General features: G+C 52.9%; 2 protein-coding genes across 2 annotated transcripts; one reads left to right on the forward strand and one right to left on the reverse strand.

Annotated features, from left to right (window-relative positions):
• The first annotated feature begins 20 nt into the window (after positions 1 to 20).
• Positions 21 to 6,820, forward strand: Marcal1 (SWI/SNF-related matrix-associated actin-dependent regulator of chromatin subfamily A-like protein 1). The gene is given in 4 exon segments (XM_037222466.1): positions 21 to 76; positions 1,174 to 2,284; positions 2,286 to 2,564; positions 5,589 to 6,820. Coding segments are annotated over 3 exon segments (1,647 nt in total). The 5' UTR covers positions 21 to 76; positions 1,174 to 1,393; the 3' UTR covers positions 6,066 to 6,820.
• Positions 6,821 to 8,533: 1,713 nt separating this feature from the next.
• On the reverse strand, positions 8,534 to 14,403 carry LOC119099020 (uncharacterized). The gene is made up of 6 exons (XM_037222067.1): positions 14,242 to 14,403; positions 13,695 to 13,868; positions 13,061 to 13,248; positions 10,137 to 10,339; positions 9,250 to 9,530; positions 8,534 to 8,841 (listed from the first exon to the last, which is right to left on the reverse strand). Exons 2-6 carry the CDS (start codon positions 13,861 to 13,863, stop codon positions 8,534 to 8,536), a joined length of 1,149 nt encoding a protein of 382 aa, XP_037077962.1. The 5' UTR covers positions 13,864 to 13,868; positions 14,242 to 14,403.

A 14,403-nucleotide genomic window follows, 5' to 3' on the forward strand; every position in this document is an offset into this window, starting at 1 on the left:
GCGTATGATATTGTATTTCGCTCGCGACGGCATGGTGGTTGCCGAGTGTGGCTGAATTCGAACCTCGCGTCGAAAGGTAAGTGATTACTACCCATGCACTTTCCTTATGTGATTTTTCTTATTTGCAGGAACATCATGAAAATTCATGAGGCCGTTGGAAACGGAGGAAGTGATTTGAATTAGTGGAAAACTATCCTTGAACTGTTCACACTTTTTAGGGCTACCTCACGTACGTACTGATTGTATCCAAGTTCAAAATATGATTTGCATTCATCATGCAAACTTCATATGATATATGCATGACTCCAAAAAGCTGAAAAGATCATGGCATGCCACATTGGGCCTGTCCTGTTGAGCATGTGATGCTCGTGAACCATGATCCACCATGGTTATGGTGCGAGGGAGATGGTGACTGGAATTTGCTACCTAGTGAGGAGATATTTAAGTAAAGGAATGAAACCAGGGAATTAGGCAGGCAAGATGTGCCTGAGCTAGAGTTAAGAAAAATAGCTGGTGGTCATGTATTCTATCTTATGAAAAACTCCTGAACTCAGAATTCTGCAGTTGAGCTGGAATTTCTCAGTCAGATGGTGAGGAGAGGGCTCATGCACTAACCAGTGATCTCTGTTAACTTCTTGCTTGCCATTTTTGTTGAATTTATGACCTAAATATTCTTACCATTTAAGTGGTTTGGTCACTGTTAAAATCAAGTATGTTGCATTGTGCTCTGACATATGCTATGGAATAATCACTTGTTTTGTGTGATATTTTTTAGTTGAACAGAAAATAGACCATCAATGGAAAAGATTGGAAGATGTCTGGTCTGAGTAAGGAACAGAAATTAAGGATTGAAGAGAATAGGCACAAAGCACTCTTGAGGCGTGCTGAGCGAAATGCAAATTTGCCTCAGAACAAAATGCAGTCAAGGGTTGTTACATGTAAGGTTCCTGCTGCTCTGTCATCAACAGCTAACCAAGATGCCACACTCAGCAGTGGCAGTAACCCTGTTGTGTCAATAAAGCCAGGCAAGTTGGTGTGTGGAGCAGGCATGCCATCACATAGCAAGAGCAGCTTTTACAGTCAGAACAAACCAACATTAACAGGCTCCCTCTGTTTGATATCTGCAGAGAGATTCACAGTAGACATTGGCTACAACCAGGACATGATTGCCAGGTTCAAGCTAATTGCAGGCCGCACATACCATCCAGATGAGAAGCGGTGGTCCTTCCCATTGTCTAGCCATGAACAGGTGGTGGAGTCCCTGAAGGAGCTGAGACCAGCTGTGGCCTTGGCACCGCTGCCAGCCCATGTGCTGCGTTGTCTGCGCCAGCCGCCGCCCTCAGCCGACAACATTGACCTGTCCGGCCTGGACCCGGCCCTGCTGGAGGCCCTGATGCCCTTCCAGCAGGATGGCATTCGGATGGGTGTGGCTCGCGGCGGCCGCGTGCTCCTCGCCGACGACATGGGACTCGGCAAGACCATCCAGGCCATCGGCATCATGCGCTACTTCCACGACTGGCCGCTGCTGGTGGTCTGTCCGTCTTCGATGCGTTATCAGTGGCGCCAGGAGCTGCACCGCTTCCTACCCTCCCAGCACCCCTCCACCATCGTCGTCATGGACACGGCCAAGGACTTCGATGCCGATGCGCGCATCCTCATTGTCAGCTACGACTTGGTCACCCGCTGCGCCGGCCGACTGCGGGACGTCGGCTTCCTCTCAGTTATCATGGACGAGTCGCACTGTTTGAAGAACCACAAGGCGGCGCGCACGCGGGCGGCGCTGCCTTTGATGCGCGCGGCGCGTCGCTGCCTGCTGCTCAGCGGCACGCCAGCGCTCTCCCGGCCCATCGAGCTCTTCACCCAGATCTGCGCCGTCGACCGCGGCTTCTCGCCGTCCTTCCAGGACTTCGGCATGCGCTACTGCGCCGGCACGCGCACCGCTTGGGGCTGGGACTTTTCAGGCGCGTCGCACATGACCGAGCTGCACGCGCTGCTCGAGCGGCGCGTCATGATTCGCCGGCTGAAGCGTGACGTTATCAGGCAGCTGCCGGCCAAACGGCGACAGATGGTGTTGCTGGACCCGAGCCAGGTGCGCGCGCGCACGGCCGTCATGACGCAACTGGAGCAGCGCATGGGCCAGCGCTCGCTGAAGAGCATGGAGCGGCGCGGCACGCTGCTGCAGTACTTCCGCGAGACGGCCGGTGCCAAGCTGCCCGCCGTCTGCAGCTACCTGGACGACCTGCTGGAAGCGGGCAACAAGTTCATCTGCTTCGCGCACCACCAGCATGGTGATGGACGGCGTGTGCGAGCTGCTGACGCGCCGCAAGCACGGCTTCATCCGCATCGACGGCGCCACGTCAGCAGCGCAGCGCAAGCGCGAGTGCGACCGCTTCCAGAGCGGCGACGGCGTGCTGGTGGCGGTGCTGTCGATCACGGCGGCCAACGCTGGCCTGACGCTGACCGCCGCCAACCTGGTGGTGTTCGCCGAGCTCTTCTGGAACCCGGGCGTGCTCACGCAGGCCGAGGACCGCGCGCACCGCATCGGCCAGCAGGACTGCGTGCAGGTGAGAGCATGCGAGGGGAACGGAGTGGTGGGCTGGTGTGCGCATGGCTTCAGCTGGCGTGGTGTTTAGGCGAGAACGGGTTCGGAGGATGGCATTGTAGTCCTGTGAGGGCAACGTGCTGAAACGGAACGGCACGTGGGAATTGGGACTTGGTCTGGATATGACGTGGTGTCCACGTGAGAACAGGATGCGGGAACGGCATGGTGTTCCTGTGATGAATGTCGGGGAATGACGTGGTGTTCTGCCGATGATGGTTGGGGAATGACATGGTGCACACGCAAAGCCTGCTTGGGCAAATGGCTGGCGTTCAGGTCATGGCGTAGTTGTGGAATGAAATGCCGTTTAGGCGCCGACGGTGCTGAAACATGTGTTGAGCGAGGATAGCGTATAGGTGTGGACGGGGCGCTGTAGACGGGGTGATGCTTAGGTGGAAACGGGTAACAGGGTGGTGATGGGGCAAAGACGGGGTTTATTTATCTGTTTGGGAGAGGAAGATGACGTTTAGACGGAAATTGGCCCGCCCATGCATGTCGTGCAAGTGCCTGTATTTGGGGGGGGGGGGGGGGTCGGATGTAAGGAGACAACTCGCGCGTTCTTGAATGTCAACGGTTTTTTTATTCCTTAAACATATCACCTTCGTGAGTCTTTACACGGCTCATTAGTTAGGTAAAACAAAACTCGTTATGGGTGCCAAATGACCACTGCAGTTGGCGCGCCTGAAAACATCATTAAACAACAACAACAACAAGGGGGGGGGGGGGGTTCGGAGGGCGCTTGACGGGAATGTGGAATATGCTGCTGTCCAGCCAAAGATGGATTTGGTTGAGATAAAATGATACAGCACAAGAGAGCTGCACGCTGTCGGACATGAGCGGGCATGCTGGGGGTGTCTGTTATGCTGGGTTGTACTTAACCTGGTGTCGTACGTTTATTCTTCAACTCTGGTGGCGATAAAAGTTTAAGTCAGTATAAATCAGTTTTCTTACTGCCTCTAGGATATGCCTCCATTACGTAATGTATAGCCCATTCTTGTGATTTTCTGGTTGTGAACGACTGCGAGGCAGGGATTCTCGTCCGTTCGTTCCATCTTGTGGCGGAGTGTTAGCGGCTTGACGTGATAGACTATTGGCAACCTCGCTCCTGTCAGTCCACGTGATTCAATCAAACATAAATAGTTCAACTCCTTAGGCGTGAATGATTTGTTTTATTGCACTTATCATTGCCTAACTCTCGCCGACACCCATTCCACACAATAATGTCCGCACGTGCAGCCACCAGCAATCTTATAAGTCTTCTGAATGTTTTGAATCCGCCCGGCAACGGGCCGCTCGCCTTGTTCATCACGAAATAGACTTACGATCTGCAGGGCTGGCTGTTGTTAATGTTGCATGTTGAGCGGCTCAGAATGACATTTTAATACGCGCTCGGGCGGGGGTCAAATTGACCACCCCCGAAGGTTTTTTTCCGGAATGGTTTCCAAACGACGCGGCGAGGCCGCGCCAAATTTTGCATAGCTCTAGACAATTGAATAGCGGATCGTATAGTATCAAAAATTTAGATGTGCCTTGTAAGGCCGCTGGCCTATGGCAGGTCAAAGTTAGGCCATGCTTTTCGCGCTGTCAGTTTCTTCGGAATCGTTCAATTTGATGCAGCAACTGAGTGTTAGACTTTCTCAGGCAACACAGCAATTAAATGAACAAATAGCATTGACCTAGGGTCAGGTATGAAGGACAGACCATGGTCATAACCAACCCGTTTTATAGCTCTATTTCTTGCTGTATGAGGCAGTTTCTGGTGCTTATTTCGAATTTATTGATGACAGAAACCGCATTACACATATCCCATGGACTTGTTAAAAGTCAGAATAGGTCACTGACCTAAAATGGCCCGGGTCAACATTTTGTTTTTAGGCACGTACTGCCTAGCGTAATCTTTGTCGCTTATTCAAGTGCAAAACTCAAAGCAGTCTGGTATGATTTTGGTCACCACGGCCTTCAAAAGGTTAAACAAGACCACTGACCTTGAATGAGAATGTGGCCTTTTGCTCTAGGCAGTTATATAGTTTCTGGGGACACTTTGGAGACCAACCTGGAGTTTGACCGTGTTTGACCTATTTGACCTGAAGGTCATAACCTAAGAACCTCAAACTTTGACCTAAGTATGTTCACGCATAGTTCAACACACCCTGCTTATTTGGTGTCTCTAACTCTCCTAGTTTCTGATATCTCAGGGGTCAAATTGACCCCCCCCCCCCCCCTCCCACCCGAGCCTCACTCGAGCGAAGAGTATCCAGCCGGCCACCTCCCTTCTTAAGGTATCTGACGTGGCGAGTTTCCGAAGCAAGCTCGTAGTGACACTTGTTGAAAAGAAGTCTGACTGGATACTTTTTTGAACCAGTCGAAAAGGTTGGTCTGCTGGCGCACCATAATTTCATTCTAAGTTATGCCTTTTGGTTGTCTGTTGGATGTCATCAGCAGTGAGCGCTAGCGGTCATTCTGCTGATTGCCCCAGGATACAGTGCGATGCTGTTAAAGCCTGGGCGAGGTTGGTGAAATGTTGATATATTTTTACTGTGGAGTGTGTGAGATGAGTTTGGATTCAGGGTTGGGCCATGCGTATCTACAAAATACTGCAGTACGGATCCTTGCGCGGTGGCATAAGGTCGATTGGCGTGAGTCAGGTTTGTGGTTGTGGTTGGTTGCAGGATGTCTATGCCCGCGTCATGTGGTGTAGGATTAATGAAATGTTCCTTATGCTCTGGCGTACTTGTAAATGTGAGCATATAGTACGCTTCTTTCTTGGTCGGTGTTTTTTAACATTTGTTTCCCTAATGACTTCGAGTTCTGGACGGGCATTCTATTCTTGCCTCCATCCGGGGTCGGACCGAACTTATTGGACAGATGGGTTGAAAATAAGCTGGTGGCGGGACCGGGCCAGAACCCCAGTCGGAACCCTCGCCACGTCGCTGCGTCCGCTGTTACGACCCCCGCAGAGCGAAGGTGCTGACTGTGGTTCCGACCGCAGGTGCGGTATCTGGTGGCACGGGGGACGGCCGACGACCACATCTGGCCGCTGGTGCAGAGCAAGCTGGACGTGCTCAACAAGGCCGGCCTCACCAAGGACGACTTCACAGACGCCAGTCAGGGTCGACAGGAGCAGCGCGGTGGCCAGACGGCCATCACAGACTTCTTTGACGAGTTCGAGGACCTGCCGCCGGAGGCGCTGCTCGAGGAGCCCGTTGAGGGGACGGGGGACACTAACGAACCAGGGGAGGAGAGTGCTGAAGGTGTGACAGAGCTCAACACAGGTACGGAAGAACTCGCCGAAAACGTAGAGTGGCCGGAAAGTGCGGAGGAGTGGGACGGTGATTGGATGGAGTCCACCAGCGGCGCGGATTCCGACGATGATTGGGTGGGACCGGCCAAGGGAAGAAAAAATCCCACTAGTAGTGATGGGCGCGGCTGCCCGCCGCCGAAGAGGCCACGGAAAGGGCGAGTTTGACCCTCAAACCTTGAAGTGCTTCTGAATGCATGTTTTGTCTTTTCAATTTATTCGCGCGAGGTGACGCAGGAGGCTGTGATAAACTAAGCGGTGTCTCGGGCCTAGACAAGCTGCGAAGCAGGTGTGGAACAGGACGGTCACGCCAACATGTGATATGCTTCATTATTTTGTCGCTGCTTTGTAAAATACGTAACGGCACCGTTTTGCAATTTTAGGCAAGGATATATGGGTTGTCCATAGATTGCTTTACGCATTTTCTGCCATTTTTAACCCTCCCATCCTCCGGCTGCGCTGAACGGGACCCTCCCCGCAGTTACGCTTGTCAGGCGTGACGTCCCCAACAAAGTGACTTCCGCCTGGCCCCTAATGGAGCTACAGATGCAAAAAAGCGTGCCCTCGTCATGAATGGAAACCGACAGCATCCGGCTTTTACATTTTTGTTTGTTTACAAAACTTCCCCTCTCTTCCCCGTTGCGGTTCGGTGACGCTCCATCTGACTCCCCACCCTCCATGTGTAACGGAATTTGTGGACGCTATCATTTGCATTGTTGCTCCGTGACTTATGTCTCGATGTCACAGCAATGTTCTCGAATGATATTGTCGAGAGCCTAAATAAAAATGACAGGGCTGTAGATCGTGGTCGTGAAATTGCTTCTCTGATAAGAACCCGCATATCCGATGAAGCATGAGAAAAGGACTTGCGTAGCAGAACGCTGGAGCTTGATATGATTTATTAAATACATTGTCGCTGACATTACCCCAATCATACATTCTTCACAATTGAGGCCGCACGCCAAACAAGCTCATGTCCAGCGACAGGAGAGTGGGTGGCGTCAGAGAACGTGACCAGTCAATCACGCTGTCGATGTTTTTCTTTCTTTGCGGTTAAGGATCAATCAATCACAAATGCCAGCTGAAGCGGAATATCACGCGCTGCAATTTTAATTAATCTCTCAGCAACAAGGAGCACGATGCTTTACAAGCTATATTAAAGAATGTCTTGGCGTCGTTTAATACAGGCTGTCTGATTATGCGGCGTATTTCTGTAGCGTGGCATCACCACTTCTCGCATCCACGTGATTGTCGTGGCGTTGACCTTTTAAACAAAAATTCAGGTGCCGGAAAGCCTCCCATATGTCGACAGGCCTCTTGATCCATTGAATTGTAACTGCACTTCCTACGTGGACTTGATCTGGACGTAGCAAAGACGATGCAACGATTACAAAAGTCGAAATCTTCCCCGAGTCTATTTCCCGCGTCGGTGCCCACTCCTGTCCTTTAACCCAGCTGTATCCCCTACGACTTGGAAATGGCCTACGGCGGACAATCCGTGTGCCCGTTGTTCCCATTGTGACTTAAAGTCATCGTTGCTTCGTCTTCTGTACGTACAGGTACATTGAGCGCCTCGGCATGGATTTCAATCATTTTTGACTAAAATCACGAAAAAGCTGCGGGACGTGCGTCAGACAGGTTCAGGTCGCGCTTCGACATAATAAGTTGAGTTGAGGTCAGAACTCACTCCAGACTGACTCATTATTGATTTCCTGTCCCTTAGTTTTACGTTTCCGTTTTCCAGATTCACTGCAAACGTCCGAAAACAGATTCATTCTATGATGGAAGGCAACTTTTTGGATTATTCGGTGCAGAGGAAAGAAAAAAAAATTGTCATTGCATTTCGACGAATCAGCCTCCGGACTAGGCTCGGATGTACGGTGAAGACACATACGGTGTGCATAAATCATCGACGATCACACCACGTAAACTGAACAGGTGCGTCAGTAACATACCGGGAAGCAGCCACCAGCACCCTACTGAAACCGGCCTCAAATGCAGCGGGCTGCGGCCGAAACGGGTATAGATCTGGCCACGAAAACTACATGGACGCATATAGCCCATCCTATTTTGGCCAACTTTTATCCAAAACATCACCGCTCTTTATCATTGCTTCGTCACTCACAAAAAAACTGCCAACTTCTCCACGTCATCGATTCAATTTACCGCGCCTTGACAGCCCCCAAACCAGCCGACATGTCAGCAATCATTTGTAAATTCATGAGGTCAAGAATCAGCGTGCCTCGACCATATTTTTTGTCACTATACTGCACCCGCATGGAAGGCGGGTACCATGAAAAACACATTAGAGGACCACGTCCGTATGGGTTCCTAAAGGATCTGGATTCATTTGCTTGCTTATGTACCAGCACCACCTAATTGACAAAAGCAATCGCGTATTCCAGCATCTCGCTCATCCTTGTCTCAAAAGGCGGCCTACCGACGTCAACCGGCGGCGTGTTTTTTTTTCTCCAGCAATCATCCGCCACGACCAACAATCATCTGCAGGTGTCATCTCTGCCTGTATTCGCGGCACCACGCAGTACCACAGTCGAACAACACGGGACATCACCGCCGACACCCCATACCCAACTTCGCTGCCCCGCACCTAGCCCGCGTGTGGGCCGGGGCCGGGGTCACCGCGGCTGCACACCGAGCGCGTGGCTCAGTATGTCGGGCAGCACCTGCACGTGCAGGCGGCGGGCGGCCTCGTAGCTCAGCGGGCTGCTCAGGTCCTGGTACTGCAGCCGCACGGTGCAGGCGCGCCGGCCCGAGTCCGGCTGCGTGTACTCGTCCAGTCGGCTCAGCGACACCAGCACCTCGCCCAGTACGGCACGCAGCGCGCGCCGCAGCCGCGCCCACGAGAACGACTCGTCCGCGGCCGCGCCGCCGTCCAGCCAGAAGCTCATGTCCAGCTGGTAGGCGGGCGGGTGGTACACGCTGTCTAGCGCAAGGCGAGCACCGTCAGCGCGGAAGTCGGCGCGCGCCGCCTGCCGCCAGTCGTCGCTGCCGGCCCAGCACGCGGCGATGCCGTCCACGTAGTACGTGGTGACGACGCGCGGCGCCGAGCCGCCCCGCTCGGTCAGCACGCTGGCCACGCGCACGGCGGCGCCGCCGCAGCCGACGTTCAGCTCCACGTCGTCGCCCTGGCGCGCCTGCTTGCAGGCGAGGCCGAACGCAGCGAGGGCGGCGCGCGCGTCGGGCGCGGCGTCGGGCACGCCGGCCGCGCTGACGACGGTGCGCAGCGGGGCCCACTCGACGCCGGCCGCCACCTCGCCGTCCTCGGCCGTGTACGTCACGCACACGCCGTCCGGCGCGCGCTCGTCGGCGCCGCTCCGGCAGCGGACGTCACCGTCGCCGGCCGACTCGAACACGGCGTCCTCGGCGCGGAACAGGCGGCCCTCGTGGCGTACCAGCAGACGGCGGCGGACGGCGGCCGCGGCGGACGTCAGGCGGCTGACGATCAGCGCGGCCAGGCTGTCGTCGGCCGGGGGCAGCCGGCGCAGCCAGTACTGAGCGAGAGGCAGTGGCGCGCCGTCCAGCAGCAGCGCCCGCCCGCCAGCGTCCAGCCGGTCTGCCAGGCGGTCCAACGGCAGCGGCGCGCCCCGCACCAGCACGTGTATCACGCCCCGCCTGCGGCAGCGACGGCTCCGGTTACAGGATGACGACGATGAGTTCGTCAAGAGTTTCGCAGAGTTCTGCTCGCCCACAGCAATTTGAAACAAGAAGCCGAGCCCAGAATCCCGTTGTCACAATCGTCTAATGCGTCCAATGTTCCAACATCCTTTGAAGCGCCTGGGAAAGCCAAGGTATGGGAATTTAGGATGCTTATTTTTATGGTAATTACCTCGGGCTACAAATGTTCCTGGGGTAAGTGATGTGCGCTTTGCAGCGAAGCATGAAACTTTGAAACAAAGACTTGCCCAGCGAATAATATTCTTATCGCAAAGAAGATATTGAGGATATTTTTGTCATGGGTGGCCAGTAAACTTGGCGCGCACCGTGCATTTAGCCCACATACTACAGACACATGGCAATCAGCATATTAACAAAGCATTTCTACACCAGACGTTTTGAACGTTTCACCCAAAACTGTATTCCCTTGCTGCTCACAGAATATACAGCGGCACTTCGCGTTATGAATTAGCCATTGGCACGGAGACTTGAACGTAAATCATGCAATTATGTGACCCCAAGCGGCCGAGAGGGGCGGGCGAGAGGCGCGCGCGCTGCACACACCCGGTGTGGAAGGTGCGGCTCTGGCGACCGCGGTTGCCGGTGGGTCGGTAGCCTGGATACAGCTCGGGTCGGAACGGCTCCAGTCGGCGCAGCAGCAGGCCCGCGGCGGCCGCCTGCGCCGTCAGCTGCCACGAGTCGGACCAGGCGCGGGGTGCCACCTCACCGGCCGTGCCGCCCTGGCCGGCGCACAGCGTCACCCACACCTGCCGCACATACGGTACAGTGTCACCCACCCCTGCCGCACATACGACACAGTGCCACCCACCCCTGCCGCACATACGATACATTGCGTCCCACACCTGCCGTATACAAGGTACAGTGTCACCCGCACTTGCCGCACACACGGTGGTGTCACCCGCACCTGCCGCACACATGGCAGTGTCACCCGCACCTGCCGAACATACAGTAAAATGTCACCCGCACCTACCGCACACACGGTAGTGTTACCCACCCCTGCCGCACACACAGTACAGTGGCACCCGCACCTGCCGCGCACATCGTGCAGTGTCACCCATCCCTGCCGTAGACACGGTATTGTCACCAGCACCTGCCGCAGACAAGAAACTACTCGGAGCCTACCGAGTTGCCTTGCCGTTCGGCGGCTTAAATGGGGCGTCCGTGTGTGATATTTTTGCTGGCACATCCAACCTCCAAGCATTTCGCCACCAGTTCCACGAGGGGGAGACGGAACACGACACAATTCGTAATGTGGTGCGTTTAATGGATCTTAAGGACACGCCACATAACATCAACACTTACGTATCACAGTTATTATGTGATGCACATAAGCCGTTACTGTATCAGAGGCCCGTTCAGTGGTACGAGAACTCGAGGCACCGGTCGATGCGCCGCGTCCGGGCGGAGGAAGGCCCTTCAGAGGGGCCCTACGTCGAGCCACGATGTCGCCGATCGTGGATTGGTATTTCCGCCGTGTCTTGCTGCACAAGGGGCTGGCACGCACGCCACGAAAGCTCGCGTTCCCCGACGCGTTATGTCTCGACGACGCGCCGGCCGTGGCGCCCGCCTCTCGAAGCGACGCCGTACAGCGCAGGAGCGTAGTGGTGTCGTCGAGCGGAGTGATGCACGTGGTCGGATGGCGGCTTGACAAGTCTGGAGGGCACCGGTCAGTCCTCTGGCATCGTGATTGATGCGGTAACCCTGGGCGACTGGAACGCTCGTCATGTTTTTGTAATGTTCTTAAAGTGCGGCGCTCGTGGTGAACTGTATATCTTCAACCTTATACAGCCCACATTACCTAAAACGGGCCATCTTTTGCTTAAAACACCGCCGCATAATGCATTCCTTGTTTGTTTCAATCCAAGTTCTGTCCCTTAAAAACCCTGCGTTGCAGACTGGTCTCACGTACAAAGGAATTGGAAAGCAACACGTGCAAAGGAATAGGGGAAAACAGGATATTTCTGCATTTCCTTGGTACAGTATTCATTTTTCCTTCTGTTCATTGGGATGGGTCTACGAAGAGCTTTGGAGGGGGCGGGGGCACGTCAGGATTGGGTGACCAACTTAAAAATGTATCCCTCATTTCCTCACCACGAGACTGGAGTGGTTGAAGCATTCCGTAAATACAAGCTTCTTTTTCGGGGGATAGAGCCTCGTTTAGTCAAAGACAGGTTCACTATCCCCTGAAAATGTCTCGATTTAAAACTGATTTCAGTGAACGTGTATGTCTATTCGTTTATTTTCTTTTACCATCAACAGACCAGCGCTGCCCTAGCAGACGAGACCCTTTAGATAAAACGCAACAGATACATAGCACATGGTAGTACTTCTAGTATTATTTCTAGCTTAATAATTTCTGTCCTATTATTTCCTATCCAAAAGAATCCTACTTAATTATAGACTAATTCACCATATCATAGTATCATTTCTAGCTTGTTGCGTATTGCGTTTTTCTGCTTTCTTAGCTTTTGCAACTCTGCTGGGCGTAAAGCGTATGACACCACTGTCTCTGGACTCTTACGCAGGTCTTGTCTGCCGGTCGACTCCAGGCGCCGCACGTTCACGGGGAGCAGACAGCTCACGCGGACATGACCCGCTGTGCCTGTGCCTTCATCAGTCGTGCGCTGCCCGCCTGGCGGCCATCGGTGGTGCGTGTCGCCCCGTGCCAGCCATTTTCCCGGCGCGCGGCACGCGATGCGATCCTCTGGCTAAGCGGTACTGGTGGCGCCATCCAAAGTTTTCGTTGACTGGACGCGGTGCAGATGGCGTCGCCGTCCTCGCCATCGGTGGCGCTGCACAACTGGCAGAAGTCAGGTTGGCCTCCGACCATATCAATCACAGAAGCCCCCCCATAAGATTCCCGGCAAACTGTACAAGACATGGTGATTGTGTGATCCCGGCCATGTCCCACACAGCCCGCAAGTGCTGATCAACTAACATATGTCAGTAAAAAATCAGCACATCTTTGTGCCTTTTGAGCACAGAGGCTGCACAGGTTTCTTCAGATCACTTCGTTTACATGCCCGCAAAGCACGGTTGCCAAGGACTCACAACCAGCCTCAAATCGGCGCAGGAAGGAAGACAAAATCACGATCCCATGGCAACAAGGTTCAGGCCATACAGACGATCTTCCAGGCTACGTCGACCAGGCGGGAACAAAATACACCAGCCAGCTGCACTGCAGTTGCTAGCTTGTGCAAACCCGATGAGAGAACAGAGTCATTCCATCACACGCTCCCAACATTGACCACATGGTGTCCCATCAAGCACCAGGTCACAGGGATGTCTCTTGAATCCTCGGCTGGAGGGTACTATAGCATCCCCCCCCCCCCCCCAATCAGACCACACCACAAATCTGCATTGCCTTGCCTTGCCTTGCTGAGTGCTTAGATCTCTCAGCTAGTGCCATACATTTTCCCATCTGCTTGTAGTCATCCCCACTAATTCTCACTGAGGTCTGCACTAACCTGTCCCTGAGCAGTCAGCAGGCTTGATGCAGAGCAAAGGAAATTTCTGAGCAGTGTTCTGCATAGCTGAATCTTCATTTTGTGCCCAGTATGAGGAAAATTAAAGATTATGTAGTCAAATGTATGCCTTGATATATCTGGATGTTTTTCTAGGCATGTTGCATCAACACCAGTTATCACAGATATCCCTGGGGAAAGAAAAGGTCACTCCAGCATCTTCCTGCTTGGGACAAGCTAGGAAACATCTTTGAATTATAAGGTAACTAAATAACACATCATTTCTAAAAAACTAAGGCATTATAAACAACCCTTACTTGAAACTGCTCACAGATTGGGGATATGCAATAGAGAGGGGGAGGAAATTCAACAGGCAGGCTGGGGGGCATAACCAGAGAGCATAACTACAAGGTACAATGGAGGGGAAAAGATATGACTGCTTGCTTATTTTACAGACAGCTCACATGATGTCACTTAGAAAACTATGTAATGAACACCAATAATATGGGTGCAATTGGGAATTGAACATAGGACAAAATAGATCGGGGATAGTCATATGAACACATTATACAAAAAGCTGATACTACACTGCCATGCATGCTATTACAATGACATGGCAAGGCACAAAGCCTCTCACCTGCTGATGATAGGTATTCAGCATTCTCAGCAGCTTCCTCAGTGAGATCCTCTGAGAAACATGATATGATGGCATCCTTGGGAAGACTGTGATGCTCAAAAAGAGAGCGGGTCAAAGAGAAATCTCCCTCCCCCACAAACAACTGCTGTCCTCCAACTGGGAATACCATTGTTCCTGAAAAGTGAACATGACTGTTAAACATACAGACATTTGTTTGTATAATGTACTGGTTATATCAACAAAGAAGGCCATATACATTAAGTGTGGTGGATGCATTATGTGTTACTGTACAGTCACCATTAGAGGCCCCAGATTTCTAACCAACCTGCCCCCACTTATGCACACCCACACACACACACACACACATTGCTCAGCATTGCCTCTAATGACATTTTCATGACTCTTATTTGGGTGTTTCACACAAAAATATGACTGTGTGCAATGTTATAGGCATGACCGCAGTCACGTCCACGGGCATCTACTGAAAATACGGTATGCCCGACATGTATGCCCTCCTCCAGGCGTTTCAATCAGTTCAACACCTTACCTTATCGCACAGTATTGGTTGAGTTGTCTACAATAGAGCACTTTTGGCCAGCGATAGCTAAGTAAGGGCTAACATAACACTGAGCAAAGCGGCCTGTGTGTCATTGCATCCCTGCATCCAAGACGATAAATACCATTGCAAGCGAGCATTTCGGTTGTCTTG

Source organism: Pollicipes pollicipes, unplaced genomic scaffold (assembly GCF_011947565.3).
Source record: "Pollicipes pollicipes isolate AB1234 unplaced genomic scaffold, Ppol_2.1 Scaffold_4740;HRSCAF=5597_pilon_pilon_pilon, whole genome shotgun sequence".
NCBI classification, from domain to species: Eukaryota; Metazoa; Arthropoda; class Thecostraca; order Pollicipedomorpha; family Pollicipedidae; genus Pollicipes; species Pollicipes pollicipes.